Consider the following 27,071-nt stretch of genomic DNA (forward strand, 5'->3'; position numbering starts at 1 on the left):
AACAGGGCCCGGGGGTCGCCCCCCCAACCAGCCCCGGGGGTCGCCCACGTCTGGCCCCGGGGAGGGTTGCTGAGGACTGCCCGTGCCAACACCGATGTGGTTACGCTACTAAACAAAGTTGGCGTTCATTAGAGCACCTCAGGTCGGTGAATTTCCTGCATTTGGAGCGTTGCGGTAATTTAAACCGGGAGTAAATTACGCTCTATCCTGAATAACTTCTGTGACACAGTGAGATCCTTCTCACAATGATCAACAGTTTACCGACTCCTGCCACCGGATCCGGGAGCCGCGGCACTAAATCTCTGTGCGCTGCGCTCCGGCGTCAGGTGGAGACTATCTTCAGAGATGAGGTAAGCCCCGGCTTCAAATAACTCCCCGAGTAACTGGAATCACGGCTCTATAATTAGCAGACGGCCGAGGCTGCGAGATTTATAGTAACAGGACCCGGGATCAGGCACTGCCATATTCAGGAGATAGATGAGCGGAAACAAGAACCAGCAAAGTATTCACATCCGGCTACTGCTCGTCAGGAGGACAATGCTGTGCAGCGCCCAGAAACGCTGCGCAAATCACCGGACAAGCAAGGTCAGCCCATGCCGGATCTCACACAGAGCACCGAAACTTCAGTTCTACTGACACTGCAAGATTACCGTCATTCCATGATGATCTAAAGGGTGCTTTACACGCTGCGACATCGCTAGTGATAGTCCCCGCCCCCGTCGTTTGTGCGACATTTGGTGCTCGCTGCCGTAGTGAACATTATCGCTACGGCAGCGTCACACGCACATACCTTGTCAGCAACGTCGCTTTGACCGCTGAACAATCCCTCCTTCAAGGGGGCGGTCTGTTTAGCGTCACAGCGACGTCACTAAGCGGCCGCCCAATAGCAGAGGAGGGGCGGAGATGAGCGGGACGTAACATCCCGCCCACCTCCTTCCTTCCGCATTGCCAGTGGATGCAGGTAAGGAGATGTTCGTCGTTCCTGCGGTGTCACACATAGCGATGTGCGCTGCCGCAAGAATGACGAACAACCAGCGGCATGCACCACCAACGACACTATGAAAGGGAGTGACGTGTCAACGATCAACGATTTTTGATGTTTTTGCGATCGTTGATAGTCGCTCCTTGGTATCACCCTCTGCACACACACGCTACCGGCACCAGATGTGCGTCACTAATGATGTGACCCCGACGATATATCGATACCGATGTCGCAGCGTGTAAAGCACCCTTTACGGTCACATGACTAATGAGCAAAATGCTTTACAGTCGGGTGAAATGATCTTTCACATTGCACAAAGATCATCATTAGATGTGCAACTAGAGCCTGCGCTCCTGAGAACGAAGGAAACTTCTGTGCACTGATCGGCAGAGTATACACCATTCATATACACCATTCATACCGCATCTAAAGCCGGGTCAGCCTGGGCAAAGAAGCCATTAAACGATCACAGATCAACAAACAGGCAGCTGATTGGCTGTCGTCCTGTGGCCCCGGGAGGCCCGGGTAAACTTTACCTTAGGATCCCAGTTAGAAGAGCAAAGCTCTCCCGTTAGGGCACACATTATATATTAGAAGGATTGAGGAGATGCATCGGTCACAGTCTCATGAGAAGAAGCAATGGAGGAGTCTTACCCGCTCAAAACGCAGCAGGAAACATTTGTTCCCTGTATTTTTAATGGAAATCTAAAGATTTTGTTATTATAATTTACAGAACTGTTTTCTGGATCCGATGATATGAAACCTGATTATTAGGACTGTAAGAAGCCAAAAGCGGAGGCGAACGAGTGAGAATGACCGCTATGGGGGCTCCTCTCTCAGGGATGATATAGGGGGCAATGTGTTACCCCGAACCCCTGTGTTCTGGAGACATGACCTGGAGACCACCCTCAGAGGATATGCCCTACACGCCTGTGCCCTGCGATAACTCTGCCTGTAATGTGACAATGTCATTCCCCAAATATTCATATTAAATCAAAAGGAAAGACCCCTCCAAAATCTCCTCATTCACTTTAAAAAATGGCCCAAGTCATTATCCAACATCAGTATAAAAAGCACCAGAAACGACGCGGCTCCTACAGGGGCCACAGTAAAGAGGAGGCAGCTAGACACAAGGGTCTACACAAGGGTCTACACAAGGGTCTACACAAGGGTCTACACAAGGGTCTACACAAGGGTCTACACAAGGGTCTACACAAGGGTCTACACAAGGGTCTACACAAGGGTCTACACAAGGGTCTACACAAGGGTCTACACAAGGGTCTACACAAGGGTCTACACAAGGGTGACGGGGAATTTAGCCAAGAAGACTTTGGATGGTCTACAATACTACATACTACTACTACATTATTACTACTGTAATACTACAATACAATACAATTACAATAATGTAACAAAATCATACAGAGGAGAGGAGCGTAACCTTCCATTAAAGGGGCGGATTGCTGGAGATCCCACCTCTGTTCACGGACCCCAGGAATGAGGCCCTGCAGAGCCTCAGCCTCGGGATCACCAGTCGGGGGTCCTCCTGGTGGGAGTCCAGTAATCGTGAGGTTATCTGATACAATCCTAGGGATCGTTCCAACATTATGCACTCGGTCGGGTGATACAACGTCTTATGCACATCTGTGACTTCATCAATCATTACAGAATTTCTTAATCCCCCAACACTGAAATGGGGTGAAGTTATCGATGTGGATGAGGGAGAAAACAACAAAAACATGAGCAGCAATCACTCCCTGCCTGCACACGGCCTCAGGGGGAGGAAACAAAAGCAAGGACACATGCAGAAGAAAGGGTTAAACGATTCTGACCTCCGCCGCCTGTGTCTCCTGATGCAGCAACGTAAGACCCGTCAAATCCTCCAGGAAGGAATGCGAAGAGTTAAACACTTTGGCCAAGAACTGGAAGCCATCTTTCTCATACTGATCAATCACCTGGAAGGAAAAAAAGGTAGAGATTAGTGTGGCGCGAGTGATCACATGGAAGGAGAAGAAGAGGTAGAGATTAGTGCGGTGCGAGCGACGGTGCGAGTGATCACATGGAGGGAGAAGAGGTAGAGATTAGTGCGGTGCGAGCGATCACATGGAAGGACAAGAGGTAGAGATTAGTGCGGTGCGAGTGACGGTGCGAGCGATCACATGGAAGGAGAAGAGGTAGAGATTAGTGCGGTGCGAATGACGGTGCGAGCGATCACATGGAAGGAGGAGAAGAGGTAGAGATTAGTGCGGTGCGAGCGACGGTGCGAGTGATCACATGGAGGGAGAAGAGGTAGAGATTAGTGCGGTGCGAGCGACGGTGCGAGCGATCACATGGAAGGACAAGAGGTAGAGATTAATGCGGTGCGAGTGACGGTGCGAGCGATCACATGGAAGGAGAAGAGGTAGATATTAGTGCGGTGCGAGCGATCACATGGAAGGAGAAGAGGTAGAGATTAGTGCGGTGCGAGCGACTGTGCGAGCGATCACATGGAAGGAGAAGAGGTAGAGATTAGTGCGGTGCGAGTGACGGTGCGAGCGATCACATGGAAGGACAAGAGGTAGAGATTAGTGCGGTGCGAGTGACGGTGCGAGCGATCACATGGAAGGAGAAGAGGTAGAGATTAATGCGGTGCGAGTGACGGTGCGAGCGATCACATGGAAGGAGAAGAGGTAGAGATTAGTGCGGTGCGAGCGATCACATGGAAGGAGAAGAGGTAGAGATTAGTGCGGTGCGAGTGACGGTGCGAGCGATCACATGGAAGGAGAAGAGGTAGAGATTAGTGCGGTGTGAGCAACGGTGCGAGCGATCACATGGCAGGAGAAGAGGTAGAGATTAGTGCGGTGCGAGTGACGGTGCGAGCGATCACATGGAAGGAGAAGAGGTAGAGATTAGTGCGGTGCAAGGTGACGGTGCGAGCGATCACATGGAAGAAGAAGAGGTAGAAATTAGTGCGGTGCGAGCAACGGTGCGAGCGATCACATGGCAGGAGAAGAGGTAGAGATTAGTGCGGTGCGAGTGACGGTGCGAGCGATCACATGGAAGGACAAGAGGTAGAGATTAGTGCGGTGCGAGTGACGGTGCGAGCGATCACATGGAAGGAGAAGAGGTAGAGATTAGTGCGGTGCGAGCGATCACATGGAAGGAGAAGAGGTAGAGATTAGTGCGGTGCGAGTGACGGTGCGAGCGATCACATGGAAGGAGAAGAGGTAGAGATTAGTGCGGTGTGAGCAACGGTGCGAGCGATCACATGGAAGGAGAAGAGGTAGAGATTAGTGCGGTGCAAGTGACGGTGCGAGCGATCACATGGAAGAAGAAGAGGTAGAAATTAGTGCGGTGCGAGCAACGGTGCGAGCGATCACATGGCAGGAGAAGAGGTAGAGATTAGTGCGGTGCGAGTGACGGTGCGAGCGATCACATGGAAGGAGAAGAGGTAGAGATTAGTGCGGTGCGAGTGACTGTGCGAGCGATCACATGGAAGGAGAAGAGGTAGAGATTAGTGCGGTGCGAGTGACTGTGCGAGCGATCACATGGAAGGAGAAGAGGTAGAGATTAGCAGTGCGAGTGATCAATAAACTGGAAGAAGAGATTGAGATTAGTGCGGTGCGAGCGACGGTGCAAGCGATCAAATATTGGTAAGTTACAGTAAGGCATTGTGCACACAGTCGTTTTGCTCCATTTTTGGAGCAGAACCTCTACGTTTTTGATGAGGATTTGGACAATCTTAGCTCAGATTCTTCTCCAACAATTTCTGTAAAAAATGGACTGAAGAAGTACAACCTCCCAGACGGCGGAGGACTCTGTTGCTGAACCTGGGAGACTGCATCCTGGCACACACCGGCAGACAGCGGGGGGCACCGCAATATTGTAATCTGTACATCGGCAGACAGCGGGGGGCACCGCAATATTGTAATCTGTACATCGGCAGACAGAGGGAAGCTCTGAGGAACCCATGAGGCCATGGGTGGTCAGCGATTAACTGCTCAAACACTGCACCCAGAGCCGATACCTGCACCTTTAATGAATTGGTGGAAAGACATCACTCAAGCAATTTTTGAAGGAAATCAAAATTGTGTAAGGGGCATTGGCTGCTGCCGGGTAGACATTTCATCTAGAGAATTCTAGACATTTATTCCAGATTCTAGTGTTGTTACTTTCTACTTAAAAGGAAGAGTGGAGACTAAATTTTGTAGGAATCTCCTAGCCAATAATAGGCCAAGTTCCCGACAGTCAGATGTAGCTCTGAACTTGAGGGTAAATGACCGGACCCTGAGACAGAAGATCATTCCATGGATCCACCATCATAGTTCGGTTAGACCCTCTGTAGACAGCCAAAATCTGTGATCCACATGGCCTGTCCCCATGGATTGTAATGTCAAGGCGTCTTGTGGAATGGAGCCCGCTGGACTTCTGGAATTGTAGAGGTTACAGAGCCTAACAGGGACCTCACCTCTTACCGAAATCTCCTGCCGCTCCTGAACCCTCACAATCTGATCTACATTATTTCTCCTTGTGGAAGAAAACAACGTTGAATGGAATCCAGGCAGACGGCTATGACCCCCCGAATCTGACCAAGATGTACGTGTGATTTCTCCTGGCTTACGATCCATCCCGGTCCTGAAAGGATTGAGCGGACCAGTCTGCCTCTGAACAGTCCGCCTCTGATCTTCCCTCTACCAAGGAATCGTCCAAATAGGCCATTACAGGTCTGTCTCTTATATACAATGTCCTCTCGGACACTATTTTAGTAAAAGATTTTGGTGCTAAGGAGACTCCGAAGGGAAGACACTGATATTGTAGATGAAGAAGGTTCCCCCTGTATTTCACCGCCACCCTGGGTTCTATTACCGCCACCCTGAGGTCTAGTACCGCCACCCTGAGGTCTAGTACCGCCACCCTGAGGTCTAGTACCGCCACCCTGAGGTCTAGTACCGCCACCCTGGGTTCTAGTACCGCCACCCTGAGGTCTAGTACCGCCACCCTGGGTTCTAGTACCGCCACCCTGAGGTCTAGTACCGCCACCCTGAGGTCTAGTACCGCCACCCTGAGGTCTAGTACCGCCACCCTGGGTTCTAGTACCGCCACCCTGAGGTCTAGTACCGCCACCCTGGGGTCTAGTACCGCCACCCTGGGGTCTAGTACCGCCACCCTGAGGTCTAGTACCGCCACCCTGAGGTCTAGTACCGCCACCCTGAGGTCTAGTACCGCCACCCTGAGGTCTAGTACCGCCACCCTGGGGTCTAGTACCGCCACCCTGAGGTCTAGTACCGCCACCCTGAGGTCTAGTACCGCCACCCTGAGATACCTCTGATGATCCCTGTGACCTGGAATTCGATAGGTCTATTTCCGCCATAAAGCAAACGTTTTACCGTCAAGCTCAGAGTTTCCATTATGAAACTTTCCGCCTTTATGAAGCCTTTAAAAGGGACCACCCAGCAGGATTTTCCCGTATAAAGTGCAGTCAGGGCCACACGGGCGCTTGGATGGGGAACCCAATCATATCTTCAGGTTAAGCATTTTTTCTGCAATCGCGCATTGAATCAAAGCTTCAGAAAGGTCATCATTGTTGCGGTGGCTTGAGCTTCGGGGTGAGACTTTGTGGGCCGGGTTCTCGGGAATGCTTCTTCCTCCCGGCTCGCCTCCTCTTTATTTGAATTTTACGCCGCCATTGCTGATGTTGGTGGCGCGTACGCATAACTAGTGTGAAGTTTTCTTCAATAAAATGGTGCTGGGATGCGCATATCTGTCTCCGGCGCCATTTTACTGAGGACACTGTGGAGAGGATTATGAGCGGCAGCAGCACATGTGCTGAGAGGAAAAAAAAAAAAAAAAAAAAGTCTTCAATAAAATGGCGCCAGAGAACACAGTATGCGCCGATCTTGGTGCCATTTTATTGAAGACACCAGCACACTGGCGGTGCAAAATTTAAATAACGAAGAGGAGGCGAGCCACGAGGAGGACGCATCCCCGAGGACCCGGTCCACAGTCTCACCCTGATGCTCTATACACCGCACGGCAATTCTGAAGTTTTGATCAAGGATTTTTCATCAATCAAGCGTCAAATCTGTAAACGGAAGATGTGACCGGATTCCCCATCCGAGCGAGGGGGAGGCAGCGCCGCCACTTTACACGGGAAAATCCTGCCGGCTGCTCCCTCTAAGCAGATAACGGTTTGGTGGGAACCGGCTGGTTTTTTTTGTTTTTTTTATTATCAAGACCAGGATGGGGCAGAAACCTTCCCCCGCATCAGATTCTGGCTCCAACTAAAACCTGTGTTTTCTAAAAGATGAAGAATTTCCGGTTCTAAAGTTTTGTTTACTCCTGAATCTCTATTTGTCATGGAGGAAATTAAATTTAACAGCCCGAGAAAGATTTCCTCAGGGGGCTGCAGGAGAGGCGCTGATGGTAAAAAGTCACTACCCTCCCCCCACCCGAAGCCTGGAGTCTGGGCTGTATAGTGCTTCTCTGATAAGGGGGGGTTATTAAATGGGAATCCCCTATTCTGGCCCTTATCTCTTCCGTTATCCTCCCTCTGACCACTCCTTCCCAAAAGGAAAGGCGGGGGGGGGGGGGCGGGGGGATTATTTTTCCTCTCTGTCGGCTTCTCTAGAATTTTGTCTAAGGCTGATCCAAAGAAATAATGTCCCAGGCACGGAAGTGCACGCAATCTCGATTCGGATTGGAAATCTGCAGAGCAGTTTTTAGCCAGAGGTAGAGAGGGCACAGGCGCGAGCGGTAACACGGTGCACAGGAGCATCCGCCAGGAGACCTGGTACAGAAATATACTGATAGTAATAATGTGATAGTAACTGATGCCAACCTGAGGAGGAGGAGGAAGAAGGAGGAAGAAGAAGGAGGAAGGAGGAGGAGGAGGAGGAGGAGGAGGAGGAGGAGGAGGAGGAGGAGGAGGAGGAGGAGGAGGAGGAAGGAGGAGGAGGAGGAGGACGACGACGACGAGGACGAGGAGGAGGACGACGACGACGACAACGAGGAGGAGGAGGAGGACGAGGACGAGGAGGAGGACGAGAAGGAGGAGGACGAGGAAGAAGAGGAGGACGGCCCTTTGATCTGATGAATGTCCTTTTAACCGTGTTATTAATTTCATCTTTGATTACAGGTTTAAATTCCCTGAAGTGTGGACAGGGTTCACCGACCACCGTTCTTTCCATACAGGATCGACAGCGCTTTTCATTAGAGATGAGCAAACCCAAGTGGTCGGACCAAACACAGACTTAACAAAAAACAAAAACAAACCGCGTTCAGGTGCTTTACGCATGCGGACCACTCGTGCGAGCATCGCTGTATTCGGTTACGCTCGATGCTTGGGTACACTCGGGTATGCTCGGTGCTCGGGTATGCTCGGTGCTTGGGTACACTCGGTTACGCTCGGTGCTCAGCCCAGTATCAGCCGCTTGTAGTGTGTGATTGGCTCACACTGGGGGTAACAACAGATGTAGTGTGCACCAAACTAAAAAAACAAATATGGAAAAACCCAACCCCTGGAAGTGCTCTGTCTATGGCTACATGTGGGTGAAAACGCAAACTGCCCAATCAGTGACTTCCATTGTGGTGCAGAACCAAAACTATCTAACATCCGGCTGATCCCGCCGAACCAAACCTCCACGGGTCCACTCATCTCTACATGTTGTTATACTTCGGAGTCTCGGCAACTACCGCGCTAGGAGGAGGTTGTGGTTCATCTGTGTCACCACAAGGCACAGGAGTTTCCACGTTGCATATCCACTGACATCGGGAAATGGAGGTCTCTTTTTTTATTTTTTAAATTTCCCTTTCAGGTCTTGACCCTTTGTTCTGGCCATCCTCTGAATCTGGAAGGGGCCGGTATTCAGTGCCTGCACCAACTTGCTCTACAGATGGAGCTATGGCCCAACCAACTCCAGCACCAAAGGACCGTGGATAGCCTCCGGGCCAAGACCTGCCAACGGCCTCATGCCTACAGCCACTCATCTGGAGACATCGCCCCAGGTAGTCTTCACCCTACAGGGTTGAGGGTCTACTCCTCTAGGAGCAGGTGACCCCACTGGGGCGTTCAGAGAGGTACCGGCCTCTGATTTTCAGTAGCCTTACTGTTCATGGGCACAGATACGCTCTCTCGTGACGGTGCGGTCATGGTGAAGGGAACATAGTAATACAATATTCTGGGATATGCACCATTTCCTAAAGTCAATGAAAAACACAATTTAAATGGCCACCACTGTACCATAAAAAAACAGTTCACTTCTTCTGCTCCGAGACAAAAGTGCCGTGAAGGTTCACCGTACTCTGCCATTCATGTTATTCGTATTGTTTTGCAGGATGTTGTCTTCTGCACGGAGCATCGATACCGGCTCCTGCAGGCCATGAAATCTAAACATTACGACTAATGAAAAGAGTCAACGTGACATGGTCTGCATGTACTAAAACACAATACAGAATGTGTAAGCAGTGAGGGTCTGGCAGGGCCCAGACGTCCATAGAAAGGGCGACCTTCCTGTCCTTACACAACACAGGAAGGTTCCCAAGCACAACAGGAAAGGGAGCAGAGGAAGGAAGCCGAGCCCGCGAGGGGGGGAAGCCGAGCCCGCGAGGACAACGCTGGAGGAGAGAGAAGGCTTTCATTCAATACTAACGGGAAGACTGGTTGTGACCGACGCTTCCAGCCAACTACAGCCCATTAGTGCATATACTAACTGGGATATAAACACCTTAAATGGAAAAACAGGAGATTCCGGCCATACAAGGCTGCCGAGCGCCAACCATGATCCCCCCCTAGGAGGCTTCCCGCTGTTAGGCTGGCTTTATACGCACTGGATCTGTGGTCGCTGTAGTAGTAGGGTATTCATGCTGCCTGAACCAAGGGGAAGGTTTTACTTTAAAACCTTGTGACACTAAGAAAAAAATAATTTGACAAATGAACTGGGATGTCCACGCAGAGGCGCCACCTGGCTTCAGCCCACCCTGCTCCGATAATCGGTTTCTCCCTAATTGTGTATTGGCAAACGGTCAACCAAGACATACCTGGTGAACAAAGGACAAAGAAATGCTCAGCGGCACTACTGCTGTACCTCTCCGATAGGACTGGTGATCTCGCTGATCCCAGCAGTTTAACTCCTTAAAATCCACACTGTCAATAGCAACAGTGGAACATAGATGAGTTTGACAGAGGGAGAGTGCTCCATCTGTCAGCCCATCGTCCCCATAGAGCAGTATGTTACCTATACTATCATAGAGTCTGTGGAGGACTAAGAAGAATTGTTAAAAAATGTTTTACGTTACCTGGACTTCCAAATGGTGCCACTAACAAATACAGCTTATCTCACAAAAAACAAGCCTCATACGGCTATGCCGACAAAATTTTAAAATATTATGGCTCCTGGAAACCGAAAGAAAAAAAAAAAACCTTCCACCTAAAGACGCAAAATGGGACAGTTAGGATCTGGTTGGACAGTGTGCAATTCCTAGGTTCAATGCTGCGAGGACTGCAATGACTGCGAGGGGAGGAGGCCGGCAGCCCGCGAGGGGAGGAGGCCGGCAGCCCGCGAGGGGAGGAGGCCGGCAGCCCGCGAGGGGAGGAGGCCGGCAGCCCGCGAGGGGAGGAGGCCGGCAGCCCGCGAGGGGAGGAGGCCGGCAGCCCGCGAGGGGAGGAGGCCGGCAGCCCGCGAGGGGAGGAGGCCGGCAGCCCGCGAGGGGAGGAAGTCCTTGGCCAGCAGAGTGTACTCATTTTTTGTATTCCAAGTTAGCAGATTTTGGAATGTATTGAGGATTAAAAATTGTGTTTAGTGTATGCCACAATGCAGAGGGTGACGTCAGCCACACAAGCTGTATGTAAGGCAGGGCCAAAAACAAAAAACTTTGACCATTAATCCATGGCTTACTGGCCCCATACACATTAGACTTCGGTCTTCCCAACCCGCTGATATTGACAGGTTGCACCGATTGTGTAATGTGTATGGGGCACCGGCCGACCGATGGTCAGGAGAGACGCTGATTGCGCTGATGGATTGGGGACAGTTGGTCGCATTGGCTGATTGAGCGCCCTGAGATAGAAGCGTTCACCATTGACAGGAGGAGCCGCCAAGCAGTAAGGAGCAGAGGGCAACTCATCATTGGCAGAGAGGATTGGAAACGCCGGACTCTGGACTGTTCTCCCGGATAAAAGCCTCCAGTGGAGGGATCAGTCAGTGGCATTAATATAGAGGGATTACCGGACCCATCGCCTCAACATTCCTCATTAGATCCATGCTGCCTGAGCCGTGAGATTGCAGACAGGTAATACCCTCCATCAGATGCCACGGGACGCCCAGGTACGGCCATTTACTAGCAGTTATAGTTAAGTCTGTTTGCAGGACGGGGTTAATTGTATATGCATTGGGCACAGTCTATTATAAATTCATGGGGTGCAGTTATATTCTTGCATATTTATGGGGTGCAGTTATATTCTTGCATATTTATGGGGTGCAGCATACTGATTATTGCACACTATGGTAATTCCCGCCTTTTCTGCAAAGAATTTTTCTGCTTTCTGACGGAAAAGACCAGGGAATGAGTTTTTCCCAACTCAGACTGGAGCCCCCGCGTCTTGTGCAAAACGTGGCACGCCGGGCGTCTTACTGAGATGTCAGTCTCTCTGCAACGTTCAAGTGGAACATTTAGGCCAAACGTGATTTGTACAGATGGGGGGGGGGGTGTTTTTAGTGGTTTTTGGTAATTGCATTTACAGGTAGAGAATAGGGGTTAATATTTCGGATGTGTCCAATGTGATTCTCACTATATCCTACTTGATATTCCACATCACGCACATTATATAACCATCTGGCCACTGGAAACCAGCAGAGACCCAAATGAAACAAACTGGCTGAGCTCAGAGCGAGATAAGCAAATGGTGGAGAGGAAGTGGAGGGGAGGAGGCGTGCTGAGCCGCCCCAGATAAAATAATAGGAAAGGCTTCCAGGATGTGTCGTGGGGCCGGCTTGACTCAGCAGTCTGGTGGAGGCTCAGCAGCGGCCCCGACTTTATTCTTCTCCCAGGGTGTGGTACGGGCTGAATCCATCAGACGATTATATTCAGGGACACCCACATGAAATGGCAGAGGACATTACGCTGAGACTTTCCAGAAAGGAACACGAGGGAGTAGCCGGGCTCTGAATGTGTAACCAGAACTGATGTCAGATCCCTTATCTCAGGAAGTCCAAATGTGCATTACTGACGGCCCCGGGCGGAACGCCGAAACCTGCGGGGGGCCGAAACCTCCGGGGGCAGAATGCCGAAACCTGCGGGGGCCGGACGCTTATGGGGGATAGGAAAGATATTACCTTATAATTAATGATTGGCGGTGTTACAGAACATTGATGGTCCGGACTCGGCATGTCCAAATCTGGCACTGACCCCCGACCCCCCCTCCCCCAAAAATTAAGTGATTTAAAGGGAACCCAACAACAGATTGATGACGGCCGAACCCAACGCAGCAGAAATCAGACATCGGCAGCGTTAATTCAGCTTCATAGGTTTAACTCTAAAACGGAGACGCATTTCCTAAAAAAAAAAAAAAAAAAGTGAAACGAGGCAGCGACCACGCGCTCCAGATCAGGGCAGGCCCCCGGCGGCTGCTCCCTGTCCGGCCCACCTAGACCGATGGGTCTGAATGTCATGGGAAGTGGGGCATACACAGAGGCCGATGTCTGCCAAAATCTGCCGGCCGGCTCCCTGTAAACCATGACTGATTGTGTGAACTGCTTGAAAAAGCCCATTTCTAGGGCGAAACGTCGCATTTCTACTGACGCATTAAAATCACATTGAAAATGCCCCCTGGGGTGCGGTCTGCTATTTTGTGAAGTGACCTGCACCAGAAAATGTTCAGTTGGGTTAATTATCCAGGTTATATCCCCTGATAGGTCCTGTTGTGTTATCAGTAGTGATCTCTATGTTTCCTATTGCCCTATTAAAGGCCTGTTTACACTGCAGGATTGTGGTGTCCCATCAACATATTTGCAACCGCGCAGTGTAAACAGGCTACAAATCAAAAGACGAACGAGCAACACGCATGATCGTCAGGTGAGAGGATATTTTGAGTAGATTATAAGATGATGGTTCTCGGTAAGATCATCACCGCGTGTAAACCGGACCTGCGCTGCGCAGAACAATGCCAGGGTATGCACTCTGGACACATCGGTGTAAACAGGTTACAGATCGCCCGTCACTGAGATCCGCCGCTCGGCTGCTCTACACGGACCTGTAGATCTACAGCAGGGAAAGATGGACGCTGAGCAGCGAGGCGGCCATCTAACAAACCCAAGAGAGAAGTCTCTGCGGCCGAGCAGTAAATCCTCCGGTCTGGAGTCACACTTTGGTGAAACAATGGCGCAGACTTTGCTTGTGTCATCACGGTGTAAGATATCCCGCGCTGAATAAACAATGCGCCCGACTGTGCGCAGACAATGGCCTCTCTGTGAGCGCAGAGCTTCATCTGCAAACCTCCGAGCACAACACATCACTGGCCGCTCTACAAGCACAAAGAGGAAAACAAGAAGAAGAAGGCGGCAAAAGTTACATTGTGCTCAGTGACGGCAAAGTTCAGAATTCTTATTGATCCATTAAAATATTTTAGACCCTTATATACTGCGCTTAGGAATCTAGTCTGGAAACACAGTTAGTTCCACAAATCCTTGGCCAGTGACTGAATCTTCGTGATTTCAGCTCTGCAGGCCGCTATGGTTTTATTTTAAATGAAACAGATAAAATTGAAGTGGAGACTTTAAGGGTTAATTAAGGGTGATGAACAAAAATATGCAGCAATTTATCTACAAAAGTCTCCTTATATCAGAGGCTCAAAAGTCATTATACACAGTAACTTTCCCATATATAAAATGTCCATGTTTAACACTTTGTGGAGAATCCGTTGCAGCGATGACTGAAGGACGTCTCCATCGCTGGTCTCCTCCGGTGTGAGGTTTCCAGCCCATAGACGTCTCCATCACTGGTCTCCTCCGGTGTGAGGCTTCCAGGCCATGAACATCACCATCACTGGTCTCCTCTGGTGTGAGGTTTCCAGCCCATAGACGTCTCCATCACTGGTCTCCTCTGGTGTGAGGCTTCCAGGCCATGAACATCACCATCACTGGTCTCCTCTGGTGTGAGGTTTCCAGCCCATAGACATCTCCATCGCTGGTCTCCTCCGGTGTGAGGCTCCCAGGCCATGAACATCACCATCACTGGTCTCCTCTGGTGTGAGGTTTCCAGCCCATAGACATCTCCATCGCTGGTCTCCTCCGGTGTGAGGCTCCCAGGCCATGAACATCACCATCACTGGTCTCCTCTGGTGTGAGGCTTCCAGGCCATGAACATCACCATCACTGGTCTCCTCTGGTGTGAGGCTTCCAGGCCATGAACATCACCATCACTGGTCTCCTCTGGTGTGAGGTTTCCAGCCCATAGACGTCTCCATCACTTGTCTCATCGGGTGTGAAGCTTCCGGTCATGGACGTCTCCATCGCTGGTCTCCTCCGGTGTGAGGCTTCCAGACCATAGACGTCTCCATCGCTAGTCTCCTCCGGTGTGAGATTTCCAGACCATAGAAGTCTCCATCGCTAGTCTCCTCCGGTGTGAGGTTTCCAGACCACAGACGTCTCCATCGCTAGTCTCCTCCGGTGTGAGGCTTCCAGCCCATGGAAGTCTCCTTTGCTGGTCTCCGCTGATTTGAGGCTTCCAGCCCATGGATGTCTCCTTCGCTGGTCTCCACTGATATCCATGGGCTGGAAACCTCACATCTCAATCGCTGGTCTCCTCCGGTGTTAGGCTTTTGGCTAGGGACATCTCCATCACTGGTCTCCTCTGATGTGAGGAGGCTTCCAGCCATGGACGGCTCCATCGCTGGTTTCCTCCTGTGTGAGGTTTTGCCGCCTTTAGTACAGTGTCTTCAGTTGTGGTGCAACTAGGAGCAATAAAAGCTGACCCTAATGCAGTCTCCTGCTGATTAAAATCACTTGTGCCGATTGTGGGGAGTGCAGATCCAAGCAAAAAGCTCACATACAGGAGCCTGTGGGAGAAGAGTGCGCAGCTCCTCTGTGCGCTGCTACTGTGTGGTGGCCACTGTTGTGGTGGTTTCGTGTCAGTGGGGTGGTGTGGCTTGGAGCCATGGGGGCTTTGCCTTGCAGCATGGGTGCTGTGAAGCGCCAGGTTACTTTGTGTTAGCCTTTCTTCTTGTGATTCTCGCCAGTGATAGCCAGTCTTGTGGTTCTCGCCAGTGATAGCCTGTCTTCTTGTGATTCCCGCGCCAGTGATAGCCTGTCTTCTTGTGATTCCCGTCAGTGATAGCCTGTCTTCTTGTGATTCTCGCCAGTGATAGCCAGTCTTCTTGTGATTCCCGCCAGTGATAGCCTTCTTGTGGTTCTCGCCAGTGATAGCCAGTCTTCTTGTGATTCTCGCCAGTGATAGCCTTCTTGTGATTCTCGCCAGTGATAGCCAGTCTTCTTGTGGTTCTCGCCAGTGATAGCCTTCTTGTGATTCCCGCCAGTGATAGCCTGTCTTCTTGTGATTCTCGCCAGTGATAGCCTGTCTTCTTGTGGTTCTCGCCAGTGATAGCCTTCTTGTGATTCCCGCCAGTGATAGCCTGTCTTCTTGTGATTCTTGCCAGTGATAGCCTGTCTTCTTGTGATTCCCGCCAGTGATAGCCTGTCTTCTTGTGATTCCCGCCAGTGATAGCCTGTCTTCTTGTGATTCCCGCCAGTGATAGCCTTCTTGTGATTCTCACCAGTGATAGCCTGTCTTCTTGTGGTTCTCGCCAGTGATAGCCTGTCTTCTTGTGGTTCTCGCCAGTGATAGCCTTTCTTCTTGTGATTCCCGCCAGTGATAGCCTTTCTTCTTGTGATTCCCGCCAGTGATGGCCTGTCTTGTGGTTCTCGCCAGTGATAGCCTTCTTGTGATTCTCGCCAGTGATAGCCAGTCTTCTTGTGATTCTCGCCAGTGATAGCCTTCTTGTGATTCCCGCCAGTGATAGCCTGTCTTCTTGTGATTCCCGCCAGTGATAGCCTGTCTTCTTGTGATTCCCGCCAGTGATAGCCTGTCTTCTTGTGATTCCCGCCAGTGATAGCCTGCCTTCTTGTGATTCCCGCCAGTGATAGCCTTCTTGTGATTCTCGCCAGTGATAGCCTGTCTTCTTGTGGTTCTCGCCAGGGTTAGCCTGTCTTCTTGTGATTCCCGCCAGTGATAGCCTTCTTGTGATTCTCGCCAGTGATAGCCTTCTTGTGATTCCCGCCAGTGATAGCCTTCTTGTGATTCTCACCAGTGATAGCCTGTCTTCTTGTGGTTCTCGCCAGTGATAGCCTTTCTTCTTGTGATTCCCGCCAGTGATAGCCTTTCTTCTTGTGGTTCTCGCCAGTGATGGCCTGTCTTCTTGTGGTTCTCGCCAGTGATAGCCAGTCTTCTTGTGATTCTCGCCAGTGATAGCCTTCTTGTGATTCTCGCCAGTGATAGCCAGTCTTCTTGTGATTCTCGCCAGTGATAGCCTTCTTGTGATTCCCGCCAGTGATAGCCTGTCTTCTTGTGATTCTCGCCAGTGATAGCCTGTCTTCTTGTGGTTCTCGCCAGTGATAGCCTTCTTGTGATTCCCGCCAGTGATAGCCTGTCTTCTTGTGATTCTCGCCAGTGATAGCCTGTCTTCTTGTGATTCCCGCCAGTGAGCCTGTCTTCTTGTGATTCTCGCCAGTGATAGCCTGTCTTCTTGTGATTCCCGCCAGTGATAGCCTGTCTTCTTGTGATTCTCGCCAGTGATAGCCTGTCTTCTTGTGATTCTCGCCAGTGATAGCCTGTCTTCTTGTGATTCCCGCCAGTGATAGCCTGTCTTCTTGTGATTCCCGCCAGTGATAGCCTTCTTGTGATTCTCGCCAGTGATAGCCTGTCTTCTTGTGGTTCTCGCCAGGGTTAGCCTGTCTTCTTGTGATTCCCGCCAGTGATAGCCTTCTTGTGATTCCCGCCAGTGATAGCCTGTCTTCTTGTGATTCCCGCCAGTGAGCCTGTCTTCTTGTGATTCTCGCCAGTGATAGCCTGTCTTCTTGTGATTCTCGCCAGTGATAGCCTGTCTTCTTGTGGTTCTCGCCAGGGTTAGCCTGTCTTCTTGTGATTCCCGCCAGTGATAGCCTGTCTTCTTGTGATTCCCGCCAGTGATAGCCTGTCTTCTTGTGATTCCCGCCAGTGATAGCCTTCTTGTGATTCTCGCCAGTGATAGCCTGTCTTCTTGTGGTTCTCGCCAGGGTTAGCCTGTCTTCTTGTGATTCCCGCCAGTGATAGCCTTCTTGTGATTCCCGCCAGTGATAGCCTTCTTGTGATTCCCGCCAGTGATAGCCTTCTTGTGATTCCCGCCAGTGATAGCCTTCTTGTGATTCCCGCCAGTGATAGCCTGTCTTCTTGTGATTCCCGCCAGTGATAGCCTTCTTGTGATTCTCACCAGTGATAGCCTTCTTGTGATTCTCACCAGTGATAGCCTGTCTTCTTGTGGTTCTCGCCAGTGATAGCCTTTCTTCTTGTGATTCCCGCCAGTGATAGCCTTTCTTCTTGTGGTTCTCGCCAGTGATGGCCTGTCTTCTTATGGTTCTCGCCAGTGATAGCCAGTCTTCTTGTGATTCTCGCCAGTGATAGCCTTCTTGTGATTCTCGCCAGTGATAGCCAGTCTTCTTGTGGTTCTCGCCAGTGATAGCCAGTCTTCTTGTGGTTCTCGCCAGTGATAGCCAGTCTTCTTGTGATTCTCGCCAGTTTGGTCACATGGCAGTGTAAGATTTTGCTCATCTTGTAGGATAGTCCTTTGTCTTTACAGGCTCCTTTATTTGCTTTCACTGTGTGTTATTTAATAAGATTTACTTGTATTATTCGGCCCATGTACTCCTGATATTTTGAAGGATTTGTGTATTCAGGGCCTTCTACTGATTTTGGTCAGATTTAGGAATTTCTCATACAAATTAGGTTAACAAAAACTTGCAGATTTCGCAGCACAGGACAACTATGTGATTTTTATGGAGGACCCTAAAGAGGACTCGGAGGATGGAGGAATCTGTGAGTTAAAAGTACAATCCTGATCCTATGGATCTCCCCAGAGTAATCCACCGCCAAGGTGAAAGCTCAGTGTATGGGGAAGGAGGGAGAGATCGTTGACGGCCCAAAACGTGAACTCGTGCACATTGGCACCCTAATAATCCAATATATTATGGAAAATTCCTAGAAATTAATAACCAATTACACCAGTTTTCCCACAGTCAGGACTTTTCATATGGAGCACAAAAATGTTAATAAACTATATGGCAGGCATGTGCTGCAATAGCCGGCCCAAGGAGCACCGGCGGCAGATCCGGCGGCAGATCCGGCCCAAGGAGCACCGGCAGCAGATCTGGCGATAAACGCACCGGAGGCAGTTCCGGCCATAAAAGCAATGGAGGTAGTTCCGGCCATAAAAGTACCGGAGGCAGTTTCGGCCCAATGAGCACCGGAGGCAGATTCACACAGACTCAGAGTTTTATTATTTCACTACTGCACAAACACAGATGAACAGGTCGTATTTACCAGCAAAACGAGCACAGCGAAAGCCTTTTAGCAAACAAGGAAATGTGATATTTGTGATGGATTATGGCCGTCATTCTGACAACACTGGGCTCGCTCGGCAGAGAGCGCAGTCTTTCCAAATACTTACGGCTTAATGCCATGTACTTAAAGGGATACTCCAGTAATTCCCTAATCCTGAAAACTTTCTGTGCCATTAATCATTAGTGACACCATGATTGGGAGCAGCCCAAAAAAACTAACAACCGAGATGTAACATTGGGCAGTGGGCTTTCATTACAGAGACCCATCAACAGGCAATGCTGGCATAAGTAGGTCAATACATGGACGCCAGCAGCCACGTGCCACACATTTCTAGGCCGTAGACGGCACCGAATATCTCATCCAGCCAACGAGCGCCGGCTCCGGGGGGTAAAAAGCAAACCGTGGTCTACAAAGGAGCAAGAGCGGGAAAAAAAGAGCAGATTTACTAACAAGTGTGAACTGAGTCCTGCTTTATCCATGTCCAGAAAATCACCAGAAATATGTGGAGAAGAGACGAGGACCTGAGTAATCTGCACATAGAAGGCTCTAGTTATTCTTAATATAATTCTTCTATAAATACTGAACCTCTGTCAATCATTGTGAATTTAACCAATCAAAAAGATTGTCAATATTTGGAACAGATTGCTAAATCTGCTACTAAAGACAATCATTACTCCAGCACTGCACTGAATTTATAGCCGCTGTTTGATGAAACTGCACAGTCTGTACCACGCAGGGTCCGGGCAGGAATTGCAGAAACTCCTATCACAGTAACTGATGATGATTACACAGCTCTCATCACATAGGTATGACGACTGACATCCCAGATGCTGCCAAACACCGCCCAGCGGCATCATAGACGGCTACATCAGCTGACGAGATCTGATTGACAGCGTCTGGAAGGGAGTGGGGTTGGGGTGTAAGACCCCAGAGAAGACTCTGAAGAAACGCCCGGTTGGACAGGAAGCAGAGATTTCACATACTGAGCTCCAACATCAACAAGTATGAATATCGCTGCAATGGAGCGACGCAGCACAAAACGGAAAAAGCAGCAGAGTCGGGGGCTCAGGGATTTTTACAATGTATTTATCCATCTTAAGAAAAGCAGAGAAGAGTTGCAGTTGATGCAAAGTGCCATATCTCTATATGGACCGGTTCCTTTCTGGAGAGAGAATTTGCATTGCATGGCTCCTAAGTCTCCTTAGGTCAGGCTGGCACTCCCCACAATAAGAGACGTTATTCATTACATCCTTTTATTCTAGGAATTGATTACACTGACAATGACATTTAAGCCCTGTGCGCACATGCCGCTTTCCCGCAGATTTGCTGCATGTTTCGCTGCAAAAAATGTTCATAACATCTCTGCAGTGAATCACCAGCAAAACCTATGGGAAAAGAAGGGAATTTTGTTTACTTACCGTAAATTCCTTTTCTTCTAGCTCCAATTGGGAGACCCAGACAATTGGGTGTATAGCTTCTGCCTCCGGAGGCCACACAAAGTATTACACTTAAAAGTGTAAAGCCCCTCCCCTTCTGCCTATACACCCCCCCGTGCATCACGGGCTCCTCAGTTTTGGTGCAAAAGCAAGAAGGAGGAAAACTTATAAATTGGTTTAAAGTAAATTCAATCCGAAGAAATTTCGGAGAACTGAAACCATTCAACATGAACAACATGTGTACACAAAGAACAACAGCCCGAAGGGAACAGGGGCGGGTGCTGGGTCTCCCAATTGGAGCTAGAAGAAAAGGAATTTACGGTAAGTAAACAAAATTCCCTTCTTCTTTGTCGCTCCATTGGGAGACCCAGACAATTGGGACGTCCAAAAGCAGTCCCTGGGTGGGTAAAATAAAACCTCGTAATAGAGCCGTAAAACGGCCCCTTCCTACAGGTGGGCAACCGCCGCCTGAAGGACTCGCCTACCTAGGCTGGCATCTGCCGAAGCATAGGTATGCACCTGATAGTGTTTCATGAAAGTGTGCAGGCTCGACCAGGTAGCTGCCTGACACACCTGCTGAGCCGTAGCCTGGTGCCGCAAAGCCCAGGACGCACCCACGGCTCTGGTAGAATGGGCCTTCAGCCCTGAGGGAACCGGAAGCCCAGAAGATCGGTAAGCTTCGAGAATTGGTTCCTTGATCCACCGAGCCAGGGTTGATTTGGAAGCCTGTGACCCTTTACGCTGGCCAGCGACAAGGACAAAGAGTGCATCCGAGCGGCGCAGGGGCGCTGTACGAGAAATGTAGAGTCTGAGTGCTCTCACCAGATCTAACAAGTGCAAATCCCTTTCACATTGGTGAACTGGATGAGGACAAAAAGAGGGTAAGGAGATATCCTGATTGAGATGAAAGGGGGATACCACCTTAGGGAGAAATTCCGGAACCGGACGCAGAACCACCTTGTCCTGGTGAAACACCAGGAAAGGGGCTTTGCATGACAGCGCTGCTAGCTCAGACACTCTCCGAAGTGATGTGACTGCTACTAGGAAGACCACTTTCTGCGAAAGGCGTGAGAGAGAAATATCCTTCATTGGCTCGAAAGGTGGTTTCTGAAGAGCCATCAGCACCCTGTTCAGATCCCAGGGTTCTAACGGCCGCTTGTAAGGAGGGACTATGTGACAAACCCCCTGCAGGAACGTGCGTACCTGTGAAAGTCTGGCTAGGCGCTTCTGAAAAAACACAGAGAGCGCTGAGACTTGTCCCTTAAGGGAGCCGAGCGACAAACCTTTTTCCAATCCGGATTGAAGGAAAGAAAGAAAGTGGGCAAGGCAAATGGCCAGGGAGAAAACCCCTGATCAGAGCACCAAGATAAGAATATCCTCCACGTCCTGTGGTAGATCTTGGCGGACGTTGGTTTCCTAGCCTGTCTCATAGTGGCAATGACCTCTTGAGAAAACCCTGAAGACGCTAGGATCCAGGACTCAATGGCCACACAGTCAGGTTGAGGGCCGCAGAATTCAGATGGAAAAACGGCCCTTGAGACAGCAAGTCTGGTCGGTCTGGTAGTGCCCACGGTTGGCCCACCGTGAGATGCCACAGATCCGGGTACCACGACCTCCTCGGCCAGTCTGGAGCGACGAGGATGGCGCGGCGGCAGTCGGACCTGATCTTGCGTAACACTCTGGGCAACAGTGCCAGAGGAGGAAACACATAAGGGAGTTGAAACTGCAACCAATCCTGAACTAAGGCGTCTGCCGCCATAGCTCTGGGATCTTGAGACCGTGCCATGAACGTCGGTACCTTGTTGTTGTGCCGGGACGTCATTAGGTCGACGACCGGCATCCCCCAGCGGCAACAGATCTCCTGAAACACGTCCGGGTGAAGGGACCATTCCCCTGCGTCCATGCCCTGGCGACTGAGAAAGTCTGCTTCCCAGTTTTCTACGCCCGGGATGTGAACTGCGGATATGGTGGAGGCTGTGGCTTCCACCCATAGCAGAATCCGCCGGACTTCCTGGAAGGCTTGCCGACTGCGTGTTCCGCCTTGGTGGTTGATGTATGCCACCGCTGTGGAGTTGTCCGACTGAATTCGGATCTGCTTGCCTTCCAGCCACGGCTGGAACGCCTTTAGGGCAAGATACACTGCCCTTATCTCCAGAACATTGATCTGAAGGGAGGACTCTGGCTGAGTCCAAGTACCCTGAGCCCTGTGGTGGAGAAAGACCGCTCCCCACCCTGACAGACTCGCGTCCGTCGTGACCACCGCCCAGGATGGGGGTAGGAAGGATTTCCCCTTCGACAATGAAGTGGGAAGAAGCCACCACCGAAGGGAAGTTTTGGCTGCCTGAGAAAGGGAGACGTTCCTGTCGAGGGACGTCGACTTCCTGTCCCATTTGCGGAGAATGTCCCATTGAAGTGGACGCAGATGAAACTGCGCAAAAGGAACTGCCTCCATTGCTGCTACCATCTTCCCTAGGAAGTGCATGAGGCGCCTCAAGGGGTGTGACTGACCTTGAAGGAGAGATTGTACCCGTTTCTGTAGTGACCGCTGCTTGATCAGCAGAAGCTTCACTATCGCCGAGAGGGTATGAAACTCCATGCCAAGATATGTCAGTGATTGGGCCGGTGTCAGATTTGACTTTGGAAAATTGATGATCCACCCGAAACTCTGGAGAGTCTCCAGAGCAATGTTCAGGCTGTGTTGGCATGCCACTTGAGAGGGTGCCTTGACAAGCAGATCGTCTAAGTAAGGGATCACCGAGTGTCCCTGAGAGTGCAAGACTGCTACCACTGTTGCCATGACCTTGGTGAAGACCCGTGGGGCTGTCGCCAGGCCGAAAGGCAGTGCCACGAACTGAAGGTGTTCGTCCCCTATGGCGAAACGCAGGAAGCGCTGATGCTCTGGTGCAATCGGTACGTTGAGATAAGCATCTTTGATGTCGATTGATGCTAGGAAATCTCCTTGGGACATTGAGGCGATGACGGAGCGGAGCGATTCCATCCGGAACCGCCTGGTTGTTACGTGTTTGTTGAGCAGTTTTAGGTCCAGAACAGGACGGAAGGATCCGTCCTTTTTCGGCACCACGAACAAGTTGGAGTAAAAACCGTGACCCTGTTGCTGAAAAGGAACAGGGATCACCACTCCTTCTGCCTTCAGAGTGCACCCCGCCTGAAGAAGAGCATCGGCTCGCTCGGGGGGCGGAGATGTTCTGAAGAATCGAGTCGGAGGACGAGAGCTGAACTCTATCCTGTAACCGTGAGACAGAATGTCTCTCACCCAACGGTCTTTTACCTGTGGCAGCCAGGCGTCGCAAAAGCGGGAGAGCCTGCCACCGACCGAGGATGCGGTGTGAGGAAGCCGAAAGTCATGAGGAGGCCGCTTTGGGAGCGGTTCCTCCGGCGGTCTTTTTAGGACGTGACTTAGACCGCCATGAATCGGAGTTCCTCTGATCCTTCTGAGGCCTTTTGGACGAGGAGAATTGGGACCTGCCCGCGGACCGAAAGGACCAAAACCTCGATTGTACCTTCCGTTGTTGAGGTCTGTTTGGTTTGGACTGGGGTAAGGATGAGTCCTTTCCCTTGGATTGTTTAATGATTTCATCCAAATTGCTCACCAAACAGGCGGTCGCCAGAAAATGGCAAACCGGTTAAGAACTTTTTGGAAGCAGAGTCTGCCTTCCATTCACGTAGCCACATGGCCCTGCGGACTGCCACCGAATTGGCGGATGCTACCGCCGTACGGCTCGCAGAGTCCAGGACAGCATTAATGGCGTAGGACGCAAACGCCGACGCCTGAGAGGTTAAGGACACCACTTGCGGAGCAGACGTACGTGTGACTGCATTAATCTGCGCGTGACAAGCTGAGATAGCTTGGAGTGCCCATACGGCTGCGAATGCTGGAGCAAAAGACGCGCCGATAGCTTCATAGATGGATTTCAACCAGAGCTCCATCTGTCTGTCAGTGGCATCTTTGAGTGAAGCCCCATCTTCCACTGCAACTATGGATCTAGCCGCCAGTCTGGAGACTGGAGGATCCACCTTGGGACACTGAGCCCAGCCCTTGACAACGTCAGGGGGGAAGGGATAACGTGTATCCTTAAGGCGCTTGGAAAAACGCTTATCGGGACAAGCTCGGTGTTTCTGGACTGCCTCTCTGAAGTCAGAGTGGTCCAGAAACGTACTCTATGTACGCTTGGGAGACCTGAAACGGAATTTCTCCTGTTGAGAAGCTGACTCCTCAATTGGAGGAGCTGGGGGAGAAATATCCAACATTTGATTGATGGTCGCTATAAGGTCATTCACTATGGCGTCACCTTCAGGTGTATCTAGGTTGAGAGCGGCTTCAGGATCAGAATCCTGATCAGCTACCTCCGCTTCATCATCCAGAGAGTCCTCCTGCTGAGACCCTGAACAGTGTGATGAAGTCGAGGGAATTTCCCAGCGAGCCCGCTTAGGCGGCCTGGGACTGCGGTCCGTGTCAGAGACCTCACCCTGGGACCTATGAGTCACCCCAGGAGCACTTTGCTGCTCCAAATGAGGGGGGCATGGGGTCAATGATTCAACAGTGCCCGGGACCTGAATCACCGGTCTGTACTGCAAGGCTTCTAGTATCTTAGCAGACCATTTATCCATACTCTCAGAAAGTTTGTCAGCAAATACTGCAAACTCCGTCCCTGTCACCTGGACAGTGGTAGCAGGTGGTTCCACCTGGGCCACCTGTAGCAGAGGCTCCGGCTGAGTAAGTGCCACAGGGGCCGAGCATTGCACACAATGAGGGTCGGTGGAACCTGCCGGTAGTATAGCCGCACATGAGGTACAGGTTGCAAAGTAAGCCTGTGCTTTGGCACCCTTGCTTTTTGCGGACGACATGCTGTTGTCTCCTCTGAGTACAATCCAGGAGGGTATATAGTCAAAAATCAACAGTGCGACCGTCCAGTGTAAATGTATAGCATATAAGCATATATATATATGTACACTTCGGCACTCAGTGGGGCCAGCACCTCAGGTGCTGCTTACCACCCGCCCAAAGCGGTTGTGTGATCACCAGATTCCCTGCCTGGGCCTCCCAGAGCCGTGTTGTCTCTCCTCTCCAGCGTCAGAAGTGCTGACAGGAATGGCTGCCGGCGTTCTGTGGGGAGGAGGGGGCCGTGGGCGTGCCCTAGAAAGTGCGGGAATCTGGTGCCCCACGGTGCTCAGTGAGGGGGGAGGAGGATACAAAGTATGCTCCAGCCCTCAGCGCTGACGTCCTGTGCAGCGTCCCGCCCTTCCCCTGACTGGCAGGCCTGGGGGCGGGAATTTGCGATACTAGGCCGCAAAAGCCGGGGACTAAAGTTATAAGCGCGGCCGGCAAATAAGCGCGGTCGGCGCGGTAGTCCCCGGCGCACTAACACACCCAGCAGCGCTGCAGTGTGTATTGGCACAAGCGCTCCATGCGCGGTCCCCAAGGGGACACAGAGTACCTCACAGTAGCAGGGCCTTGTCCCTGACGATACCCGGCTCCTGTCCAGCAAATTCCCCAGGGGCTGCGGAGGGAGCACGGTCCCAGTGCCTGGAGACCGATTAGGATCCCACTTCACCCAGAGCCCTAAGGGATGGGGAAGGAAAACAGCATGTGGCTCCTGCCTATGTACCCGCAATGGGTACCTCAACCTTAACAACACCGCCGACCAGAGTGGGGTGAGAAGGGAGCATGCTGGGGGCCCTGTTATGGGCCCTCTTTTCTTCCATCCGACATAGTCAGCAGCTGCTGCTGACTAAGATGTGGAGCTATGCGTGGATGTGTGCCTCCTTCGCACAAAGCATAAAAACTGAGGAGCCCGTGATGCACGGGGGGGTGTATAGGCAGAAGGGGAGGGGCTTTACACTTTTAAGTGTAATACTTTGTGTGGCCTCCGGAGGCAGAAGCTATACACCCAATTGTCTGGGTCTCCCAATGGAGCGACAAAGAAAAATCCTGTGTGCACTAGGCGGAATTTGACAGCTGCATGTAGTGTTGCGGAAATCCCGCAGCAAAAACAATTGCATGTCACTTCTTTTCCGCACGTCGCTGCGGGATTTCACTCCATTGACTGCCATGTAATCCGCAGGGAATAACACAGGCAGCAAATTCTGTGCGGTTCATTGCGTTTTCCTGCGTTATTCCCTGCGGTATTTCGCGGTTTACCTGCGGTAATGTACATCGCCTGTCTGCAATTTGCAGGGAAGTGATGTCATTATGACAAGAAGAGGAAGCGGAGCAGAGAAAACACACACACATCACAGACATAGAATACACACATCGCACTCACACACAGACATACAGAATACACATAGAAAGCAAACGGAAATATAGAAAAAAAAGGATGTGGGCTCCGCTGTATTTTTACCGTCCAGCCGAGGTAAGCACACATTGGCGGCCCGGTATTCTCAGGCTGGGGAGGGCGAGGGGCAGGGTTAATGCCCTCCCTCCCGCAGCTGAGAATATCAGACGCAGCTGCCCCGGGACTGTCGCATCCATTATGCAGCAGTACCCGAGTGTCCCCAGCTCTTCCTGTTGCCGTGATGCGGTGGCAGACAGGGTAATAAGGAGTTAATGGCGGTGGATCGCTGCCACTAAGTCCAGGCTTGATCATGGCAGCGTCTATGTGACAGCTGACATGATCAACCCGTAAGTAAAGTGAAAAAACACACACCTAAAAATCCTTTATCTTAAATAAAACACAAATAAGCCTCCTCGTTCACCCTTTTATTTATCCCCCCGAAACACACCGCTCCGGCGTAATCCATGTCCTGCGATGCTTGCATCCAGCTGCGACTGACACTGCTGAATGCAGCCTCGCAATGAGACAGCAGAGGTAACCACAGGGCATTTCCCACGGCCGGTAATGTGAACTCACTACCGCTCGGGAGAAATGCAGCGATCCATCCATCCGTCCGTCCATCTACTTACTATCTATCTCAGAAGGAAATGATTTTTTTTTTTCTTCTTCAATGTGTTTTATTGCATTGAATGCAATAAAACACATGTACCAACCCGCACGCGGCAATACCGCGGTAAAACCGCGGCAAACCGCATGCGGTTTTCGGGTGCGGTTTGCCGCGGTGTTTTACCGCGG

At 51.0% G+C, this 27,071-nt stretch overlaps 1 protein-coding gene across 1 annotated transcript in view; it reads right to left on the minus strand.

The window, feature by feature from the left end:
• The window catches only part of ATG7 (autophagy related 7), a 228,439-nt gene that overhangs the window by 102,515 nt on the left and 98,853 nt on the right, over positions 1–27,071 (minus strand). Inside the window, exon 18 of the mRNA XM_075321265.1 lies at positions 2,815–2,937. Coding sequence (XP_075177380.1) covers positions 2,815–2,937 — 123 coding nt within the window. The remainder of the gene's footprint in view (positions 1–2,814; positions 2,938–27,071) is intronic.

Source organism: Anomaloglossus baeobatrachus, chromosome 8 (genome assembly GCF_048569485.1).
Source record: "Anomaloglossus baeobatrachus isolate aAnoBae1 chromosome 8, aAnoBae1.hap1, whole genome shotgun sequence".
NCBI classification, from domain to species: domain Eukaryota; kingdom Metazoa; phylum Chordata; class Amphibia; order Anura; family Aromobatidae; genus Anomaloglossus; species Anomaloglossus baeobatrachus.